Consider the following 23,682-nt stretch of genomic DNA (forward strand, 5'->3'; position numbering starts at 1 on the left):
CTTCTCCTCACTCTGTCTCACAGCTCTACTCCTCTGTCTCTCTCTCCTCTCGCTCTTCTCACTCTGTCTCACAGCTCTACTCCTCTGTCTCACAGCTCTACTCCTCTGTCTCACAGCTCTGCTCCTCTGTCTCTCTGTCTCCTCACTCTGTCTGTCTCTCTCTCCTCACTCTGTCTCACAGCTCTTCTCCTCTCTCCTCTCTCTCTCTCTCTCTCTCTCTCTCTCTCTCTCTCTCTCTCTCTCTCTCTCTCTCTCAGGGTTGTGAAGAGGCAACACTTTGTTTACACACCGGGGGTAATTTGTATCTCAGTAATGCTCCTCTATTTGTCATGCATGGTGGTATAACTATGTGTTCAGCCTCTATTGTTATAAATGATTAGTTTACTCCGTCCTTACAAAGCATTGTGGGCTGGACGAGGTAAACTAATTGGACTGAATGTTACAGTAAGCAAACAGCCTCTGTCTCATTCTGGTCTCGCTACTCCTAGCCTCAGCCAGCCAGCTCTGTCCTCTGTCTCACTGTCTCTACTCCTCTGTTTTAAAAAATGTATTTTACCTTTATTTAACTAGGCAAGTCAGTTAAGAACAAATTCTTACTTTCAATGACGGCCTGGGAACTCTGGGTTCTGCCTGTCTCAGGGGCAGCTCAGATTTGTACCTTGTCAGCTGGGGGTTTGAACTTGCAACCTTCCTGTCCAACCTTCAGCTCAACGCTCTGTCTCTCACTAGGCTACCCTGCCTGTGTGTGTGTGTGCTGTGTCTGTGTCTGTGTGTGTGTGCTCAGTCCTGTGTCTCTCTGTCTGTGTCTGTCTGTGTGTGTGTCTCTGTGTGTCTCTGTCTCTGTGTGTGTCACAGCTGTCTCCTCTGTCTGTGTGTGTGTGTGCTGTGTCCTCTGTGTACTCCTCTGTCTCTGTCTCTGTCGTGTCTGTCTCACTCTGTCTCACAGTGGAGCTTCTCCTCTGTCTCAAGCTCATCAATATTGTCTCATAGCTCAGTTCATTGTTTTAATGTTTCATCTCTGTACTGTCTGTACAGTCTGTCTCATCCTCTGTCTCACAGTCTACTCATCTCTGTCTCTGTCTGTCTCATCCCTGTACTGTCTGTCTCCCTGTCAGTCTGTCTCATCTCTGTACTGTCTCACAGTCTCATCCCTGTACTGTCTGTCTCATCTCTGTACTGTCTGTCTCATCCCTGTACTGTCTGTCTCATCCCTGTACTGTCTGTCTCATCTCTCTGTCTGTCTGTCTCTCCCTGTACTGTCTGTCTCATCCCTGTACTGTCTGTCTCATCCCTGTACTGTCTGTCTCATCCCTGTACTGTCTGTCTCATCTCTGTACTGTCTGTCTCATCCCTGTACTGTCTGTCTCATCCCTGTACTGTCTGTCTCATCCCTGTACTGTCTGTCTCACTCTGTCACAGCTCTACTCCTCTGTCTCTCTCTACTGTCTGTCTCATCCAGCTGTACAGTCTGTCTCATCCCTGTCACACAGTCTGTCTGTGTCTCTCTGTACTGTCTGTCTCATCCCTGTACTGTCTGTCTCATCCCTGTACTGTCTGTCTCATCCCTGTACTGTCTGTCTCATCCCTGTACAGTCTGTCTCATCCCTGTACTGTCTGTCTCATCCCTGTACTGTCTGTCTCATCCTGTACAGTCTGTCTCATCCCTTCTACTGTCTGTCTCATCCCTGTCTGTCTCATCCCTGTACAGTCTGTCTCATCCCTGTACAGTCTGTCTCATCTCTGTACAGTCTGTCTCATCCTCTGTCCAGTCTGTCTCATCCCTGTACAGTCTGTCTCATCCCTGTACAGTCTGTCTCATCCCTGTACAGTCTGTCTCATCCCTGTACAGTCTGTCTCATCCCTGTGTGTGTCTGTCTCATCCCTGTACTGTCTGTCTCATCCCTGTACTGTCTGTCTCATCCCTGTACTGTCTGTCTCATCCCTGTACTGTCTGTCTCATCCCTGTATCCCTGTACTGTCTGTCTATCCCTGTACAGTCTGTCTCATCTCTGCCTGTCTGTCTACGTGTCTGTCTCATCCCTGTACTGTCTGTCTCATACCTGTACTGTCTGTCTCTCCCTGTACTGTCTGTCTCATCCCTGTACAGTCTGTATCATCCTGTACAGTCTGTCTCATCCCTGTACAGTCTGTCTCATCTCTGTACTGTCTGTCTCATCCCTGTACAGTCTGTCTCATCCTGTACTGTCTGTCTCATCCCTGTACTGTCTGTCTCATCTCTGTACTGTCTGTCTCATCCCTGTACTGTCTGTCTCATCCCTGTACTGTCTGTCTCATCCCTGTACTGTCTGTCTCATCCCTGTACTGTCTGTCTCATCCCTGTACTGTCTGTCTCATCCCTGTACTGTCTGTCTCATCCCTGTACTGTCTGTCTCATCCCTGTACTGTCTGTCTCATCCCTGTACTGTCTGTCTCATCCCTGTACTGTCTGTCTCATCCCTGTACAGTCTGTCTCATCCCTGTACAGTCTGTCTCATCCCTGTACAGTCTGTCTCATCTCTGTACAGTCTGTCTCATCCATGTACATCTGTCTCATCCCTGTACAGTCTGTCTCATCCCTGTACAGTCTGTCTCATCCCTGTACTGTCTGTCTCATCTCTGTACAGTCTGTCTCATCCCTGTACTGTCTGTCTCATCCCTGTACTGTCTGTCTCATCCCTGTACAGTCTGTCTCATCCCTGTACTGTCTGTCTCATCCCTGTACTGTCTGTCTCATCCCTGTACTGTCTGTCTCATCCCTGTACAGTCTGTCTCATCCCTGTACAGTCTGTCTCATCCCTGTACTGTCTGTCTCATCCCTGTACAGTCTGTCTCATCCCTGTACAGTCTGTCTCATCCCTGTACAGTCTGTCTCATCCCTGTACAGTCTGTCTCATCCCTGTACAGTCTGTCTCATCCCTGTAGAGTCTGTCTCATCAGTGTAGTGATGTGTATTTAACAGTCCATAGGAGTCCCCCCAATCTCTCTCTCTCTCTATATATATATATATATATCTCACTCTGCCTATCTGTTTGTTTCTCTCTCTCCCTCCCTCCTTTCTCTTGAGATCAGTTATTAAATCAGAGGATTCTGGTCGGTCTACAGACAGAGTGCTGAAGGGACCACTGAGCCAGGAAAGTGATTGATTTTAAGTTGCATCCTGAATGGCACCCTATTCCTTACATAGTGCACTCATTTTGAACAGGGCCCATATGGCTCTGTAGTGCACTATAGAGGGAATATTGTGCCATTTAGGAGTCAGGCTTGAATTCTCCAGTGGAGAAGTAGGGTTCTGTGTCGTCCATAAACCTTTCAGTAGACTAGCCAGGGGACTACGGCTAACCGGGAGACTACGGCTAGACAGGGGACTACGGCTAGACAGGGGACTACACCTAGCCAGGGGACTACGGCTAGACAGGGGACTACGGCTAGACAGGGGACTACGGCTAGACAGGGGACTACGGCTAGACAGGGGACTACGGCTAGACAGGGGACTACGGCTAGACAGGGGACTATGGCTAGACAGGGGACTAGACAGGGGACTACGGCTAGACAGGGGACTATGGCTAGACAGGGGACTACGGCTAGACAGGGGACTACGGCTAGACAGGGGACTACGGCTAGACAGGGGACTACGGCTAGACAGGGGACTATGGCTAACCGGGAGACTACGGCTAGACAGGGGACTATGGCTAACCGGGAGACTACGGATAGACAGGGGACTACGGCTAGACAGGGGACTATGGCTAGACAGGGGACTATGGCTAGACAGGGGACTACGGCTAGACAGGGGACTACGGCTAGACAGGGGACTACGGCTAGACAGGGGACTACGGCTAGACAGGGGACTACGGCTAGACAGGGGACTACGGCTAGACAGGGGACTACGGCTAGACAGGGGACTACGGCTAGACAGGGGACTACGGCTAGACAGGGGACTACGGCTAGACAGGGGACTATGGCTAGACAGGGGACTAGACAGGGGACTACGGCTAGACAGGGGACTACGGCTAGACAGGGGACTATGGCTAGACAGGGGACTATGGCTAGACAGGGGACTAGACAGGGACTAGACAGGGGACTATGGCTAGACAGGGGACTACGGCTAGGCAGGGACTATGGCTAGACAGGGGACTATGGCTAGACAGGGGACTACGGCTAGACAGGGGACTACGGCTAGACAGGGGACTACGGCTAGACAGGGGACTACGGCTAGACTATGGCTGGGGACTACAGGGGACTATAGACAGGGGACTACGGCTAGACAGGGGACTACGGATAGACAGGGGACTACGGCTAGACAGGGGACTACGGCTAGACAGGGGACTATGGCTAGACAGGGGACTACGGCTAGACAGGGGACTACGGCTAGACAGGGGACTACGGCTAGACAGGGGACTACGGATAGACAGGGGACTACGGCTAGACAGGGGACTACGGCTAGACAGGGGACTACGGCTAGACAGGGGACTACGGCTAGACAGGGGACTACGGCTAGACAGGGGACTACGGCTAGACAGGGGACTACGGCTAGACAGGGTACTACGGCTAGACTGGGGACTACGGCTAGACAGGGGACTACGGCTAGACAGGGACTACGGCTAGACAGGGGACTACGGCGAGACAGGGGGCTAGACAGGGGACAGGGTACTACGGCTAGACAGGGGACTACGGCTAGACAGGGGACTACGGCTAGACAGGGGACTACGGCTAGACAGGGGACTACGGCTAGACAGGGGACTACGGCTAGACTGGGGACTACGGCTAGACAGGGGACAGGGGACTGGACAGGGGCTAGACAGGGACTACGGCTAGACAGGGGACTACGGCTAGACAGGGGACTACGGCTAGACAGGGGACTATGGCTAGACAGGGGACTACGGCGAGACAGGGGACTACGGCTAGACAGGGGACTACGGCTAGACAGGGGACTACGGCTAGACAGGGGACTACGGCTAGACAGGGGACTACGGCTAGACAGGGGACTATGGCTAGACAGGGGACTACGGCTAGACAGGGGACTACGGCTAGACAGGGGACTACGGCTAGACAGGGGACTACGGCTAGACAGGGGACTATGGCTAGACAGGGGACTACGGCTAGACAGGGGACTACGGCTAGACAGGGGACTACGGCTAGACAGGGGACTACGGCTAGACAGGGGACTACGGCTAGACAGGGGACTACGGCTAGACAGGGGACTATGGCTAGACAGGGGACTACGGCTAGACAGGGGACTACGGCGAGACAGGGGACTACGGCTAGACAGGGGACTACGGCTAGACAGGGACTAGACAGGGGACTATGGCTAGACAGGGGACTACGGCTAGACAGGGACTACGGCTAGACAGGGGACTACGGCTAGACAGGGGACTAGATAGACAGGGGACTAGACAGGGGACTACGGCTAGACAGGGGACTACGGCTAGACAGGGGACTACGGCTAGACAGGGGACTACGGCTAGACAGGGGACTACGGCTAGACAGGGGACTACGGCTAGACAGGGACTACGGCTAGACTGGGGACTACGGCTAGACAGGGGACTATGGCTAGACAGGGACTACGGCTAGACAGGGGACTACGGCGAGACAGGGGACTAGACAGGGGACTACGGCTAGACAGGGGACTACGGCTAGACAGGGGACTACGGCTAGACAGGGGACTACGGCTAGACAGGGGACTACGGCAGACAGGGGACGGCTAGACAGGGGACTACGGCAGACAGGGGACTACGGCTAGACAGGGGACTACGGCTAGACAGGGGACTACGGCTGGACAGGGGACTACGGCTAGACAGGGACTACGGGAGACAGGGGACTACGGCTAGACAGGGGACTACGGCAGACAGGGGACACGGCTAGACAGGGGACTAGACAGGGGACTACGACAGACAGGGGACTACGGCTAGACAGGGGACTACGACAGACAGGGGACTACGGCAGACAGGGGACTACGGCAGACAGGGGACTACGGCAGACAGGGGACTATGGCTAGACAGGGGACTACGGCGAGACAGGGGACTACGGCTAGACAGGGGACTACGGCTAGACAGGGGACTACGGCTAGACAGGGGACTATGGCTAGACAGGGGGGGCTAGACAGGGACTATGGCTAGACAGGGGACTACGGCAGACAGGGGACTACGGCAGACAGGGACTACGGCTAGACAGGGACTACGGCGAGACAGGGGACAGGGGACTACGGCTAGACAGCGGACATGGCTGGACAGGGGACTATGGCTAGACAGGGGACTATGGCTAGACAGGGGACTACGGCTAGACAGGGGACTACGGCTAGACAGGGGACTATGGCTGGACAGGGGACTATGGCTAGACAGGGGACTACGGCTAGACAGGGGACTACGGTAGACAGGGACTACGGCTAGACAGGGGACTACGGCTAGACAGGGGACTATGGCTAGACAGGGGACTACGGCTAGACAGGGGACTACGGCTAGACAGGGGACTATGGCTAGACAGGGGACTATGGCTAGACAGAGGGACACTACAGGGGACTATGGCTAGACAGGGGACTATGGCAGACAGGGGACTACAGCTAGACAGGGGACTATGGCTAGACAGGGGACTATGGCTAGACAGGGACTACAGCTAGACAGGGGACTACAGGCTAGACAGGGACTATGGATAGACAGGGGACTACAGCTAGCCAGGGGACTAACAGACAGGGACTACAGACAGACAGACAGACAGGGACAGACAGACAGACAGACAGACAGACAGACAGACAGACAGACAGACAGACAGACAGACAGACAGACAGACAGACCCAGACAGACCCAGACAGACGGACAGACAGACAGACAGACAGACAGACAGACCCAGACAGACAGACAGACAGACAGACAGACAGACAGACAGACAGACAGACAGACAGACAGACAGACAGACAGACAGACAGACAGACAGACAGACAGACAGACAGACAGACAGACAGACAGACAGACAGACCCAGACGGACGGACAGACGGACGGACAGTGTCTCTCTTCTCTTGTAGATAAAGACGTTTTCCAGCAGCGTTCTGACAGCAGACGCCTCTCTCTCTAGTTAGAACACAATACACTGGTGAAAAATAACACCACAAAGCAGCCCGTTGTCTCCTGAGGGTGTGTGTGTGTGTGTGTGTGTGTGTGTGTGTGTGTGTGTGTGTGTGTGTGTGTGTGTGTGTGTGTGTGTGTGTGTGTGTGTGTGTGTGTGTGTGTGTGTGTGTGTGTGTGTGTGTGTGTGTGTGTCTGGTGGGGTTCAGCTGGCGCTGTAAGAGAATCTCAATGTGAAAGTGAAGGTCAAAGCAACGTATCTAATCGTTAATGTTACGTAACATTATATAGAATCTATAGGAGACAACACATATAGAATCTATAGGAGAGAACACATACACAATCTATAGGAGAGAACACATACAAAATCTATAGGAGACAACACATACACAATCTATAGGAGAGAACACATACACAATCTATAGGAGAGAACACATACACAATCTATAGGAGACAACACATACACAATCTATAGGAGAGAACACATACACAATCTATAGGAGAGAACACATACACAATCTATAGGAGACAACACATACACAATCTATAGGAGAGAACACATACACAATCTATAGGAGAGAACACATACACAATCTATAGGAGAGAACACATACACAATCTATAGGAGAGAACACATACACAATCTATAGGAGACAACACATACACAATCTATAGGAGACAACACATACACAATCTATAGGAGACAACACATACACAATCTATAGGAGAGAACACATACACAATCTATAGGAGAGAACACATACACAATCTATAGGAGAGAACACATACACAATCTATAGGAGAGAACACATACACAATCTATAGGAGACAACACATACACAATCTATAGGAGAGAACACATACACAATCTATAGGAGAGAACACATACACAATCTATAGGAGAGAACACATACACAATCTATAGGAGACAACACATACACAATCTATAGGAGAGAACACATACACAATCTATAGGAGAGAACACATACACAATCTATAGGAGAGAACACATACACAATCTATAGGAGACAACACATACACAATCTATAGGAGAGAACACATACACAATCTATAGGAGACAACACATACACAATCTATAGGAGAGAACACATACACAATCTATAGGAGAGAACACATACACAATCTATAGGAGAGAACACATACACAATCTATAGGAGAGAACACATACACAATCTATAGGAGAGAACACATACACAATCTATATCTTATTGCTTAGGGCTGTTGTCTTGGTCCGTTACTCTCCCAGTACAGTACCATGTCTCTGCTTATTGCTTAGGGCTGTTGTCTTGGTCCGTTACTCTCCCAGTACAGTACCATGTCTCTGCTTATTGCTTAGGGCTGTTGTCTTGGTCCGTTACTCTCCCAGTACAGTACCATGTCTCTGCTTATTGCTTAGGGCTGTTGTCTTGGTCTGTTACTCTCCCAGTACAGTACCATGTCTCTGCTTATTGCTTAGGGCTGTTGTCTTGGTCTGTTACTCTCCCAGTACAGTACCATGTCTCTGCTTATTGCTTAGGGCTGTTGTCTTGGTCTGTTAGTCTCCCAGTACAGTACCATGTCTCTGCTGCTTAGGGCTGTTGTCTTGGTCTGCTTATTACTTAGGGCTGTTGTCTCCCAGTACAGTACCATGTCTCTGCTTATTGCTTAGGGCTGTTGTCTTGGTCTGTTACTCTCCCAGTACAGTACCATGTCTCTGCTTATTGCTTAGGGCTGTTGTCTTGGTCTGTTACTCTCCCAGTACAGTACCATGTCTCTGCTTATTGCTTAGGGCTGTTGTCTTGGTCTGTTACTCTCCCAGTACAGTACCATGTCTCTGCTTATTGCTTAGGGCTGTTGTCTTGGTCTGTTACTCTCCCAGTACAGTACAATGTCTCTGCTTATTGCTTAGGGCTGTTGTCTTGGTCTGTTACTCTCCCAGTACAGTACCATGTCTCTGCTTATTGCTTAGGGCTGTTGTCTTGGTCCGTTACTCTCCCAGTACAGTACCATGTCTCTGCTTATTGCTTAGGGCTGTTGTCTTGGAGTTACTCTCCCAGTACAGTACAATGTCTCTGCTTATTGCTTAGGGCTGTTGTCTTGGTCTGTTACTCTCCCAGTACAGTACCATGTCTCTGCTTATTGCTTAGGGCTGTTGTCTTGGTCTGTTACTCTCCCAGTACAGTACAATGTCTCTGCTTATTGCTTAGGGCTGTTGTCTTGGTCCGTTACTCTCCCAGTACAGTACCATGTCTCTGCTTATTGCTTAGGGCTGTTGTCTTGGTCTGTTACTCTCCCAGTACAGTACCATGTCTCTGCTTATTGCTTAGGGCTGTTGTCTTGGTCCGTTACTCTCCCAGTACAGTACCATGTCTCTGCTTATTGCTTAGGGCTGTTGTCTTGGTCCGTTACTCTCCCAGTACAGTACCATGTCTCTGCTTATTGCTTAGGGCTGTTGTCTTGGTCCGTTACTCTCCCAGTACAGTACCATGTCTCTGCTTATTGCTTAGGGCTGTTGTCTTGGTCTGTTACTCTCCCAGTACAGTACCATGTCTCTGCTTATTGCTTAGGGCTGTTGTCTTGGTCCGTTACTCTCCCCCAGTACAGTACAATGTCTCTGCTTATTGCTTAGGGCTGTTGTCTTGGTCCGTTACTCTCCCAGTACAGTACAATGTCTCTGCTTATTGCTTAGGGCTGTTGTCTTGGTCCGTTACTCTCCCAGTACAGTACCATGTCTCTGCTTATTGCTTAGGGCTGTTGTCTTGGTCTGTTACTCTCCCAGTACAGTACCATGTCTCTGCTTATTGCTTAGGGCTGTTGTCTTGGTCTGTTACTCTCCCAGTACAGTACAATGTCTCTGCTTATTGCTTAGGGCTGTTGTCTTGGTGTTACTCTCCCAGTACAGTACAATGTCTCTGCTTATTGCTTAGGGCTGTTGTCTTGGTCCGTTACTCTCCCAGTACAGTACAATGTCTCTGCTTATTGCTTAGGGCTGTTGTCTTGGTCTGTTACTCTCCCAGTACAGTACAATGTCTCTGCTTATTGCTTAGGGCTGGTCTTGGTGTTTGTCTTGGTGCTTAGGGCTGTTGTCTTGGTCCGTTACTCTCCCAGTACAGTACCATGTCTCTGCTTATTGCTTAGGGCTGTTGTCTTGGTCCGTTACTCTCCCAGTACAGTACCATGTCTCTGCTTATTGCTTAGGGCTGTTGTCTTGGTCCGTTACTCTCCCAGTACAGTACCATGTCTCTGCTTATTGCTTAGGGCTGTTGTCTTGGTCCGTTACTCTCCCAGTACAGTACCATGTCTCTGCTTATTGCTTAGGGCTGTTGTCTTGGTCCGTTACTCTCCCAGTACAGTACAATGTCTCTGCTTATTGCTTAGGGCTGTTGTCTTGGTCCGTTACTCTCCCAGTACAGTACCATGTCTCTGCTTATTGCTTAGGGCTGTTGTCTTGGTCCGTTACTCTCCCAGTACAGTACCATGTCTCTGCTTATTGCTTAGGGCTGTTGTCTTGGTCTGTTACTCTCCCAGTACAGTACCATGTCTCTGGCTTCTGGTCTTGTCCATTACTACAGTACCATGTCTCTGCTTATTGCTTAGGGCTGTTGTCTTGGTCTGTTACTCTCCCAGTACAGTACCATGTCTCTGCTTATTGCTTAGGGCTGTTGTCTTGGTCTGTTAGTCTCCCAGTACAGTACCATGTCTCTGCTTATTGCTTAGGGCTGTTGTCTTGGTCCGTTACTCTCCCAGTACAGTACAATGTCTCTGCTTATTGCTTAGGGCTGTTGTCTTGGTCTGTTACTCTCCCAGTACAGTACCATGTCTCTGCTTATTGCTTAGGGCTGTTGTCTTGGTCCGTTACTCTCCCAGTACAGTACCATGTCTCTGCTTATTGCTTAGGGCTGTTGTCTTGGTCCGTTACTCTCCCAGTACAGTACAATGTCTCTGCTTATTGCTTAGGGCTGTTGTCTTGGTCTGTTACTCTCCCAGTACAGTACAATGTCTCTGCTTATTGCTTAGGGCTGTTGTCTTGGTCCGTTACTCTCCCAGTACAGTACAATGTCTCTGCTTATTGCTTAGGGCTGTTGTCTTGGTCCGTTAGTCTCCCAGTACAGTACCATGTCTCTGCTTATTGCTTAGGGCTGTTGTCTTGGTCTGTACAGTACATGTCTCCCAGTACAGTACCATGTCTCTGCTTATTGCTTAGGGCTGTTGTCTTGGTCCGTTACTCTCCCAGTACAGTACCATGTCTCTGCTTATTGCTTAGGGCTGTTGTCTTGGTCCGTTACTCTCCCAGTACAGTACAATGTCTCTGCTTATTGCTTAGGGCTGTTGTCTTGGTCCGTTACTCTCCCAGTACAGTACATGTCTCTGCTTACTTAGGGCTGTTGTCTTGGTCTGTTATCTCCCAGTACAGTACCATGTCTCTGCTTATTGCTTAGGGCTGTTGTCTTGGTCTGTTACTCTCCCAGTACAGTACAATGTCTCTGCTTATTGCTTAGGGCTGTTGTCTTGGTCCGTTACTCTCCCAGTACAGTACCATGTCTCTGCTTATTGCTTAGGGCTGTTGTCTTGGTCCGTTACTCTCCCAGTACAGTACATGTCTCTGCTTATTGCTTAGGGCTGTTGTCTTGGTCTGTTACTCTCCCAGTACAGTACCATGTCTCTGCTTATTGCTTAGGGCTGTTGTCTTGGTCTCTCCCGTCTACTCTCCCAGTACAGTACCATGTCTCTGCTTATTGCTTAGGGCTGTTGTCTTGGTCCGTTACTCTCCCAGTACAGTACCATGTCTCTGCTTATTGCTTAGGGCTGTTGTCTTGGTCTGTTACTCTCCCAGTACAGTACCATGTCTCTGCTTATTGCTTAGGGCTGTTGTCTTGGTCCGTTACTCTCCCAGTACAGTACCATGTCTCTGCTTATTGCTTAGGGCTGTTGTCTTGGTCCGTTACTCTCCCAGTACAGTACAATGTCTCTGCTTATTGCTTAGGGCTGTTGTCTTGGTCCGTTACTCTCCCAGTACAGTACAATGTCTCTGCTTATTGCTTAGGGCTGTTGTCTTGGTCCGTTACTCTCCCAGTACAGTACAATGTCTCTGCTTATTGCTTAGGGCTGTTGTCTTGGTCCGTTACTCTCCCAGTACAGTACCATGTCTCTGCTTATTGCTTAGGGCTGTTGTCTTGGTCTGTTACTCTCCCAGTACAGTACCATGTCTCTGCTTATTGCTTAGGGCTGTTGTCTTGGTCCGTTACTCTCCCAGTACAGTACAATGTCTCTCTTATTGCTTATTCAGTTATGGCTTATTGCTTTGTCTTGGTCTGTTACTCTCCCAGTACAGTACAATGTCTCTGCTTATTGCTTAGGGCTGTTGTCTTGGTCTGTTACTCTCCCAGTACAGTACCATGTCTCTGCTTATTGCTTAGGGCTGTTGTCTTGGGTTACTCTCCCAGTACAGTACCATGTCTCTGCTTATTGCTTAGGGCTGTTGTCTTGGTCCGTTACTCTCCCAGTACAGTACCATGTCTCTGCTTATTGCTTAGGGCTGTTGTCTTGGTCTGTTACTCTCCCAGTACAGTACCATGTCTTGCTTATTGCTTAGGGCTGTTGTCTTGGTCCGTTACTCTCCCAGTACAGTACAATGTCTCTGCTTATTGCTTAGGGCTGTTGTCTTGGTCTGTTACTCTCCCAGTACAGTACCATGTCTCTGCTTATTGCTTAGGGCTGTTGTCTTGGTCCGTTACTCTCCCAGTACAGTACAATGTCTCTGCTTATTGCTTAGGGCTGTTGTCTTGGTCCGTTACTCTCCCAGTACAGTACCATGTCTCTGCTTATTGCTTAGGGCTGTTGTCTTGGTCCGTTCTCCCAGTACAGTACAATGTCTCTACAATGTCTCTGATTACAGTATTGCTTAGGGCTGTTGTCTTGGTCCGTTACTCTCCCAGTACAGTACCATGAGAGTACAGTACCATGTCTCTGCTTATTGCTTAGGGCTGTTGTCTTGGTCCGTTACCTCTCCCAGTACATTGCTTACAATGTCAGTACCTGCTTATTGCTTAGGGCTGTTGTCTTGGTCCGTTACTCTCCCAGTACAGTACCATGTCTCTGCTTATTGCTTAGGGCTGTTGTCTTGGTCCGTTACTCTCCCAGTACAGTACCATGTCTCTGCTTATTGCTTAGGGCTGTTGTCTTGGTCCGTTACTCTCCCAGTACAGTACCATGTCTCTGCTTATTGCTTAGGGCTGTTGTCTTGGTCCGTTACTCTCCTCTATTTTTACAGATAACTTTCCACTGGTTTTACACCAAGCTAGAATGACTATGAATACGGATGACTCCCCAGTCTACATGTCAGCACCTCAAAGCCAGTGAGCTCACTGACCTTCTAAAAACAGGAGTCACAGTCAGTATGGGAATGGCTGACTGATAGTAAAACTAAACGCATCTGAAACTAAAAGCAGTTGTATTTGGTTCCAAACATTTTCTAAAGACATAAACCTCAACTGGAGTTTGTGTATAAAGGGTGTGGCCATTGAGAAAGTTGAGGAAGTTTAACTCCTAGGTATAACACACAGGATGGTCTATTATTACGGTCCACTCATATTGACAAAGTTGAGGAGGTTTAACTCCTAGGTATAACACACAGGATGGTCTATTATTACGGTCCACTCATATTGACAAAGTTGAGGAGGTTTAACTCCTAGGTATAACACACAGGATGGTCTATTATTACGGTCCACTCATATTGACAAAGTTGAGGAGGTTTAACTCCTAGGTATAACACACAGGATGGTCTATTATTACGGTCCACTCATATTGACAAAGTTGAGGAGGTTTAACTCCTAGGTATAACACACAGGATGGTCTATTATTACGGTCCACTCATATTGACAAAGTTGAGGAGGTTTAACTCCTAGGTATAACACACAGGATGGTCTATTATTACGGTCCACTCATATTGACAAAGTTGTTGTGAAAATGGGGAGGGGTATGTCTTTTATAAAATAATGTGTTTTCAGGCTCTGGTCTTGTCCATTGTTGATTACTGTCTGGTAATATGGTCAGGTGCAGACAAGACAGACCTAGTAAACCTGCAGCTGATTCAAAACAGAGAAGCCTTGCCCTTAACTACACATACAGAACTAACATCAACAACATGCAGGCCAGTCTTTCCTGGTTGAGGTTTTGACAAGAGATGAACTGCTTCTCTTCTAGTTGTTTTAATGAGAAATATTACCGTGATGAAAGTTCCAGATTGTCTACGTAAATCAAATAACATTCAGCTCAGACACCCACAAGGCATTTCACTAGGGGTCTCATCACAGTCCCCAAGTTCAAAACGAACTCACGGCAACACACAGTATTCTACAGAGACATGATCACATGGAACTCCCTTTCACCTCAAATTACTCAAGAAAACAGCAAGATTCCCATAAAAAAATGTATGAAACAACATCTCGTGGAAAGACAGAGACTGTGTGGACACACAAACGCACACAGACACACTCTAACACACAGACACACGCTAACACAGACACACTAACACACAGACACACTCTAACACTAACACACTCCTTCTGAAGGCCTGCCTGTTATAATTAGCAGATGGTGTTTCTCATCCATCACAGAGAGGGGGACATCGGGGCCATCTGGCCCCAGCCAGGCCTCACCCACCTTCAGGACCAATGTCTTCAACCTGGGCCTCTTCCCACATCCTCCACCCTCACTCTGAACAGTCAACACCCATGTCTCAGCAAGAGCTCTTAACGTGTTAAATGATCAATTAAATGATCAATCAATCAATCATCATTATCTACAATCAAGGACTCTGAATCCACTGTGTTACGATAGTTAATCACTTCTCAAAGTGAAAATCCATAGGATGGCAATCCTCCAACCTGGTCTGCTATACATTCAGAGCTGCTTCTGGGTGGAATCCTATGTTCTGAGGTTTCAGACGGACACCCAGAGTGTCGGGCTCACAGTAGTTCATATATTCATGATTGTATTTCCTGTCGTTTCAGACAGACACCCAGAGTGTCGGGCTCACAGTAGTTCATATATTCATGATTGTATTTCCTGTCGTTTCAGACAGACACCCAGAGTGTCGGGCTCACAGTAGTTCATATATTCATGATTGTATTTCCTGTCGTTTCAGACAGACACCCAGAGTGTCGGGCTCACAGTAGTTCATATATTCATGATTGTATTTCCTGTCGTTTCAGACAGACACCCAGAGTGTCGGGCTCACAGTAGTTCATATATTCATGATTGTTTGCAACCAAAGTCTCTTGACTCCACTGGCTCAAGATACCAAAGTGAAAATCCATAAAATCGCAGTCACCCAACCATCAATCATTATCTGGGTCATTCCACGAAATGAGTGTCTTTTTGATGTTTTAAGATTAAATTCTGCACCAATACAGAGTTGTGTCTTGTGGGCTATGTATGGGAGTCTGTGGTATCTCCATGTGGTTTAAAGACCACATGGCGAATTTAATAAATCATTTAAAAAAAATAGAAATAAAGACATGCTAAAGTGCTCAACTTCAGCATTTTGACGTGTCCCTCTGTGACTTTTAACCCACTTAAACCCTTTTCCCCTGTCACTAGGGGATTTATGGCTGATTAAAAATGAAATCGTCAACCCTGTTACGGTCAACCCTGTCACGGTCAACCCTGTTACTGTCAACCCTGTTACGGTCAACCCTGTTACGGTCAACCCTGTTACTGTCAACCCTGTTACTGTGTTACTGTCAACCCTGTTACGGTCAACCCTGTTACTGTCAACCCTGTTACTGTCAACCCTGTTATGTCAACCCTGTTACTGTCAACCCTGTTACAGTCAACCCTGTTACTGTCAACCCTGTTACAGTCAACCCTGTTACTGTCAACCCTGTTTGTGTCAACCAAACCCTGTTACTGTCAACCCTGGGTCAAGATACCCTGTTACGGTCAACCCTGTTACTGTCAACCCTGTTATGGTCAACCCTTATACTGTCAACCCTGTTACGGTCAACCCTGTTACTGTCAACCCTGTTACTGTCAACCCCTGTTTTACTGTCAACCCTGTTATGGTCAACCCTGTTACTTGTCAACCCTGTTATGTCAACCCTGTTACTGGTGTCAACCCTGTTACTGTCAACCCTGTTAAGGTCAACCCTGTTACGGTCAACCCTGTTACTGTCAACCCTGTTTCAACCCTGTTAAATAGACTGTCAACCCTGTTACATCAACCCCTGTTACTGTCAACCCTGTTACGGTCAACCCTGTTACTGTCAACCCTGTTACTGTCAACCCTGTTACGGTCAACCCTGTCACGGTCAACCCTGTTACTGTCAACCCTGTTACGGTCAACCCTGTTACTGTCAACCCTGTTACGGTCAACTGTCAACCCTGTTACGGTCAACCCTGTTACTGTCAACCCTGTTACTGTCAACCCTGTTACTGTCAACCCTGTTACTGTCAACCCTGTTACTGTCAACCCTGTTACTGTCAACCCTGTTACTGTCAACCCTGTTACTGTGTTACTGTCAACCCTGTTACTGTCAACCCTGTTACTGTCAACCCTGTTACTGTCAACCCTGTTACGGTCAACCCTGTTACTGTCAACCCTGTTACTGTCAACCCTGTTACTGTCAACCCTGTTACTGTCAACCCTGTTACTGTCAACCCTGTTACTGTCAACCCTGTTACGGTCAACCCTGTTACTGTCAACCCTGTTACTGTCAACCCTGTTACGGTCAACCCTGTTACGTCAACCCTGTTACTGTCAACCCTGTTACTGTCAACCCTGTTACTGTCAACCCTGTTACTGTCAACCCTGTTACTGTCAACCCTGTTACGGTCAACCCTGTTAAGGTCAACCCTGTTACGGTCAACCCTGTTACGGTCAACCCTGTTACGGTCAACCCTGTTACTGTCAACCCTGTTACGGTCAACCCTGTTACGGTCAACCCTGTTACTGTCAACCCTGTTACAGTCAACCCTGTTACGGTCAACCCTGTTACGGTCAACCCTGTTACGGTCAACCCTGTTACTGTCAACCCTGTTACAGTCAACCCTGTTACTGTCAACCCTGTTACGGTCAACCCTGTTACGGTCAACCTGTTTTTTTTTTTACCAAGGTACACATCTCCAAAGGCAGTGGTGGAGCGACCCATCAATACGTCCAGAGTGTAGATGGGTTTCTACACTCTACTCACCACGGTGACCATACAGCGCGCTGAGACCGGAGCGTTCTCCACCCGTACCTCCTGATCCGGCTGTGCCAACAGGCTGACGGCTCCATGCCCACGGGGCGCCTGGCGGGACTGGGACTCCAGCAGGGCAGCGGGCATCAGCTTAGCCAGCCTGGCATGGGTCTGGGAGGACTGGGTGAGGAGGCTGTCCACCCTGGCCATGTCCCTGCTGAAACATTCTGTATGATCAGGGTGCACTATGGAGACATCTCATTAGTTCCATATCATGTGTACTACGGCAGGTATAACCTGAATCGCAGTATTACATACAGTAACATGACATACAAGACAACAAAGGGAGTTGGTTGTAAAATACTATTAAACTAAAGGTTCAATTGTGTTGAATAATTCTTCATCGTGTCCCTTTCTGTGAACTGTCTCTTGCATCTCAAACTCAACATCCTCACTACATCTGCGTTTCATTTTGTTTTTTAAATGCGTTTCATTTTTTGTTATGTGATGGACTGTGTTGGTTTCAAGCATCTCTTTTTACCTGAAGCTGTCCAGTCTGGCCTGATGCTGGGCACTGAGGGTGTTAACCAAGGCATGGAGACTGTCTCTGTCCCCACCACGTTGCCACCCGGGTGTCTCCAGACCCAGGGTCCTCTCCTGGCCATCTTGGTCCACGTGACGGTACACCAGGACCGGGCTGTCCGACCACCTCCTCCCCTCACCGGTCCTGGTCGTGTAGCGGTCATGGTCACCAGAAAAAACATCTACAAAGAGAAAGGGAATGGGTTGATGCTAGCTGCAGGTCTACCACTATGGTTGATGCTATGCTAGCTGCAGGTCTACCACTATGGTTGATGCTATGCTAGCTGCAGGTCTACCACTATGGTTGATGCTATGCTAGCTGCAGGTCTACCACTATGGTTGATGCTATGCTAGCTGTAGGTCTACCACTATGGTTGATGCTATGCTAGCTGTAGGTCTACCACTATGTTTGATGCTATGCTAGCTCTAGGTCTTACCACTCTGGTTGATGCTGTGCTATCTGCAGGTCGACCACTATGGTTGATGCTATGCTAGCTGTAGGTCTACCACTATGGTTGATGCTATGCTAGCTGCAGGTCTACCACTATGGTTGATGCTATGCTAGCTGCAGGTCTACCACTATGGTTGATGCTATGCTAGCTGTAGGTCTACCACTATGGTTGATGCTATGCTAGCTGTAGGTCTACCACTATGGTTGATGCTATGCTAGCTGCAGGTCTACCACTATGGTTGATGCTATAGCTGCAGGTCTACCACTATGGTTGATGCTTGATAGCTGTAGGCTATGGTTGATGCTATGCTAGCTGCAGGTCTATGGTTGATGCCAGCTGCAGGTCTACCACTATGGTTGATGCTATGCTAGCTGCAGGTCTACCACTATGGTTGATGCTATGCTAGCTGTAGGTCTACCACTATGGTTGATGCTATGCTAGCTGTAGGTCTACCACTATGTTTGATGCTATGCTAGCTCTAGGTCTTACCACTCTGGTTGATGCTGTGCTATCTGCAGGTCGACCACTATGGTTGATGCTATGCTAGCTGTAGGTCTACCACTATGGTTGATGCTATGCTAGCTGTAGGTCTACCACTATGGTTGATGCTATGCTAGCTGTAGGTCTACCACTATGGTTGATGCTATGCTAGCTGCAGGTCTACCAATATGGTTGATGCTATGCTAGATGTAGGTCTACCACTATGGTTGATGCTATGCTAGCTGCAGGTTTACCCATATGGTTTCTTTGGACTCAAAATGCTAATCAAGATTTATTGACATCAAGTTTCATTTTGAACTCTCAGTATAACCAGATATAAAAAATGAATCCCTCACAGACAAGAAAGAGAAAGAGGAAGAACAAGAGCATCACACAGTTCATAGGAAAGCAAGGAAGAGACAGAATGGATAAGAGAAGAAGGAGAGAGAGAGAGGGATGTTCTACATAGTCTGGTATTATAGAGAAGAAGGAGAGAGAGAGGGATGTTCTACATAGTCTGGTATTATAGAGAAGAAGGAGAGAGAGAGATGTTCTATAGTCTGGTATTATAGAGAAGAAGGAGAGAGAGAGAGGGATGTTCTACATAGTCTGGTATTATAGAGAAGAAGGAGAGAGGGAGAGGGATGTTCTATATTGTCTGGTATTATAGAGAAGAAGGAGAGAGAGAGATGTTTTATATAGTCTTGTATTATAGAGAAGAAGGAGAGAGAGAGGGATGTTCTATATGGTCTGGTATTATAGAGAAGAAGGAGAGAGAGAGGGATGTTCTATATAGTCTGATATTATAGAGAAGAAGGAGGAGAGAGAGATGTTCTACATAGTCTGGTATTATAGAGAAGAAGGAGAGAGAGGGATGTTCTATATAGTCTTGCATTATAGAGAAGAAGGAGAGAGGGAGAGGGATGTTCTATATAGTCTGATATGACAGAAAAGAAGGAGCGAGAGGAATGGATAGTGTTCATAGTCTTTGGTATTCGTTTAATTAACCTGATCAAGCTGATCAGTCATCCGCTCATGCCCCGAGGAATGAAACCTGCCCCCTTTCCTCTTTCTCCCTCTCCCTGCTCTCTGTGCTCTCTCTCTTTCACTTTCTCTCTCTCTCTCTGTCTCTCTCTCTCTGTGCTCTTTCTCTCTCTCTTTCACTTTCTCTCTCTGGCTCTCTCTCTCTCTGTGCTCTTTCTCTCTCCCTCTCCCTGCTCTCTGTGCTCTCTCTCTCCCTCTCTCTTTCTCTCTGTGCTCTCTCTGTGCTCTCTTTGTGCTATCTCTCCCTGCGCTCTGTGCTCTCTCTCTGCTCTCTGTGCTCTCTCTCTGTGCTCTCTCTCCATGCTCTCTGTGCTCTCTCTCCCTGCTCCCTGTGCTCTCTCTCTCTGTGCTCTCTCTCCATGCTCTCTGTGCTCTCTCTCCCTGCTCTCTGTGCTCTCTCTCTCTGCTCTCTGTGCTCTCTCTCTCTGCTCTCTGTGCTCTCTCTCTCTGCTCTCTGTGCTCTCTCTCTCTGCTCTCTGTGTTCTCTCTCTCCATGCTCTCTGTGCTCTCTCTCCCTGCTCTCTGTGCTCTCTCTCTCTGCTCTCTGTGCTCTCTCTCCATGCTCTCTGTGCTCTCTCTCCCTCTCCCTGCTCTCTGTGCTCTCTCTCCCTCTCTCTGCTCTCTGTGCTCTCTCTCTCTCTCTGCTCTCTGTGCTCTCTCTCTCCATGCTCTCTGTGCTCTCTCTCCCTGCTCTCTGTGCTCTCTCTCTCTCTGCTCTCTGTGCTCTCTCTCTCTGCTCTCTGTGCTCTCTCTCTCTGCTCTCTGTGCTCTCTCTCTCTGCTCTCTGTGCTCTCTCTCTCCATGCTCTCTGTGCTCTCTCTCCCTGCTCTCTGTGCTCTCTCTCTCTGCTCTCTGTGCTCTCTCTGCATGCTCTCTGTGCTCTCTCTCCCTCTCCCTGCTCTCTGTGCTCTCTCTCCATGCTCTCTGTGCTCTCTCTCCCTCTCCCTGCTCCCTCTCCCTGCTCCCGCTCTCTTTCTCTCTGTGCTCTCTCCTTCTGTGCTCTCTCTGTGCTCTCTCTCCCTGCTCTCTGTGCTCTCTCTCTCTGCTCTCTGTGCTCTCTCTCCATGCTCTCTGTGCTCTCTCTCCCTCTCCCTGCTCCCTGTGCTCTCTCTCTCCCTGCTCCCTCTCTCTTTCTCTCTGTGCTCTCTCCTTCTGTGCTCTCTCTCCCTGCTCTCTGTGCTCTCTCTCCCTGCTCTCTGTGCTCTCTCTCCCTGCTCTCTCTCCCTGCTCACTGTTTCTCTCACTCTTTCTCGAGTGAATGTCATGTTGTTATTCATTTTCCAGATTGAGAGGCGGAGGCAGCAGGCAGCAGGGAGAGAGATACAGTAGGGAGAGAGAGAGAAAGGGAGGGAGGGTGAGAGAGAGAGATATGGGGAGAGAAAGATCACATTTCCTCATGTGCCAGACACGCGTGTCAGCACAGCAAGGTGGTATGGAAGGGAAGTGGGAAGAAGAAATGTCATCCCTCCTAGTAATACATCACACTATATCTGATGCCAGTGAAAAGAATGAAAGCTCTGATTTTAGGAATCATTTCGGCTTCTTCTGAGAGTGTAGAACAGAATAAGCATTCTAGAACTCAGGGGCGTAGGCCTGGAGGTCAACAGCTGCCAATCACATGGGTTTTTCCCATTGACCTTCACTGAGTGACAAGCATAGAGTTAGGAATTAGAATGCTAGTGGAATTTAAAAAGATCTCTATGGTAACAGCCAGATGATCTTCTCTAGACATCTAGTTTACAGGCTGCGTTGGTTTTACAGTATCTCTCTGAGTCACAATGACAGGTTTATCAATGGTCTTCTGGTATAGACTAAGAGCAGAATAAATACATGTAGTCTATCTACATGTCTCTCTCTCTCTCTCCTCTCCTCCTCTCTCCTCTCCTCCTGTCTCCTCTCCTCCTCTCCCCCTCTCTCCTCTCCTCCTGTCTCCTCTCCTCCTCTCCCCCTCTCTCCTCTCCTCCTCTCTCCTCTCCTCTCCTCCTCTCCCCCTCTCTCCTCTCCTCCTGTCTCCTCTCCTCCTCTCCCCCTCTCTCCTCTCCTCCTCTCTCCTCTCCTCTCCTCTCCTCCTCTCCCCCTCTCTCCTCTCCTCCTCTCTCCTCTCCTCCTCTCTCCTCTCCTCCTCTCCCCCTCTCTCCTCTCCTCCCTCTCTCCTCTCCTCCTCTCCCCCTCTCTCCTCTCCTCCTCTCCCCCTCTCTCCTCTCCTCCTCTCTCTCTCTCCCCCTCTCTCCCCTCCTCCTCTCTCCTCTCCTCCTGTCTCCTCTCCTCCTCTCCCCCTCTCTCCTCTCCTCCTCTCTCCTCTCCTCCTCTCCCCCTCTCTCCTCTCCTCCTCTCTCTCTCTCCCCCTCTCTCCCCCTCTCTCCTCTCCTCCTCTCTCCTCTCCTCTCCTCTCCTCCCCCCTCCTCTCCCCCCCTCTCCTCTCCTCCTCTCTCCTCTCCTCCTCTCCCCCCTCTCTCCTCCTCTCTCCTCTCCTCCCCCCTCTCTCCCCCTCTCTCCTCTCCTCCTCTCCCCCCTCTCTCTTTCTCCCTCTTAACCTGTAATAAACTGTGTATCAGTATGATACAGTAATGCCAGCCGTAAAATCGATGTAGAATATCACAATAGTAAACTCGGTAATTATTTGATTGTACATTCTCTGTAAAACAACGTGTATAATACGTGGCATTGTCTTCAGACTAACACCGTTCACAATACAGGCTAAATCCTTCATCCGTCTGCTGCGTGTATACTACGGTGTTGTCTTCAGACTAACACCGTTCACAATACAGGCTAAATCCTTCATCCGTCTGCTGCGTGTATACTACGGTGTTGTCTTCAGACTAACACCGTTCACAATACAGGCTAAATCCTTCATCCAGGTCATTACTGCTGCGCGACCCTTCCTCTTTCACAAGCACAGTTGAGACATTTTCTCCCTAACGACAGTAGTGTTGTTTTCGGCCGGTTGCTAGCCATGGTCCTGAAAACACGCTTCCTTATTGGATTAGAGGTGGGATTCTATTCGATCGGCTTTCAGCCTCGAGCTTTATGCATTTGCATGCTCATCATTGGCATAAATCATGCATGCAGCAACAACATGCACGCAGCACCTGACAAAACAAATACCATTACAACCCCGTATAAACTACATACAGATGCGCCTGCTATGCGTGATGCTGAAAGCATAGGTTATGGAGTTGCATTGTTATGGTATAGGTGTTTCTGTGCACTAACTGGACAATAAGCTACAACACCAGTCAGTGATGACATTCATTGAATCTATTTGAATGCTTGCTGGGTTATTGGTGCCCTAATCTGCGCCACTTACCTGCGTTCCCCATCTGTAGTAAAAAGAATAAAACCATTAAAAAGCCGCATCTTCTTTGCTGCATCTTTCCCGTCCAGGTACCGCGGACAGCTCACATTCAAAGGCGATTCGGGAGGAACAAGAAGCGGTCCTTTTTGTCTGTCTGTTTCGGCTGCTGGTGAGGTTAATATCAGGGTTCAATGTCGAGAATTACAACGATCCAACCCTGCTATAACTTGCATTCAATTGCGTTTATGTTATACTGTGTGCAAGTTACCAAGTTCAGTCTTTATCATAGCCTCCCGCCCAACGCGCCCCAGAGGAGACAGAGTCGCATCTGGGCTCGAGGCTGCGGTTACTCGGACCGGGTTCGCCTTGTGGAACTAGTTGTCTGCATCAACGCGAAGCAAGATTCCACGCTGCGCTACAGTGGGCGTGGCAGACGTTGCATTCTTGCCCTTTCATTCGCTAAGGTTGATCAAAATGGAAATGAGCAAGATTGTAAAAATGTGAAATTCGAACAGTAAACTATACACCCCATCAACCCCCTCTAAATGCAATATAAAGATTAGCCAGCACAAAGTCATATTCTCTCCTCTCTGAA

The 23,682-nt window shown here is 48.7% G+C and overlaps 1 protein-coding gene across 2 annotated transcripts in view; it reads right to left on the bottom strand.

Moving 5' to 3' along the window:
• The window catches only part of ptprr (protein tyrosine phosphatase receptor type R), a 144,082-nt gene extending 120,649 nt beyond the window's left edge, over positions 1-23,433 (bottom strand). Inside the window, exons 1-3 of one of the 2 annotated variants that reach the window (XM_052514554.1) lie at positions 23,100-23,433; positions 17,776-17,998; positions 17,247-17,448 (exon numbers count right to left, since the gene is read on the bottom strand). In XM_052514554.1, coding sequence (XP_052370514.1) covers positions 17,247-17,448; positions 17,776-17,998; positions 23,100-23,163 — 489 coding nt within the window. In that variant the 5' untranslated portion in view covers positions 23,164-23,433. Of the gene's footprint in view, positions 1-17,246; positions 17,452-17,775; positions 17,999-23,099 lie in introns of both variants that reach the window. The other variant, XM_052514553.1, reaches the window with a different exon arrangement.
• Positions 23,434-23,682: the final 249 nt, after the last annotated feature.

Source organism: Oncorhynchus keta, unplaced genomic scaffold (assembly GCF_023373465.1).
Source record: "Oncorhynchus keta strain PuntledgeMale-10-30-2019 unplaced genomic scaffold, Oket_V2 Un_scaffold_180_pilon_pilon, whole genome shotgun sequence".
Taxonomy (NCBI): domain Eukaryota; kingdom Metazoa; phylum Chordata; class Actinopteri; order Salmoniformes; family Salmonidae; genus Oncorhynchus; species Oncorhynchus keta.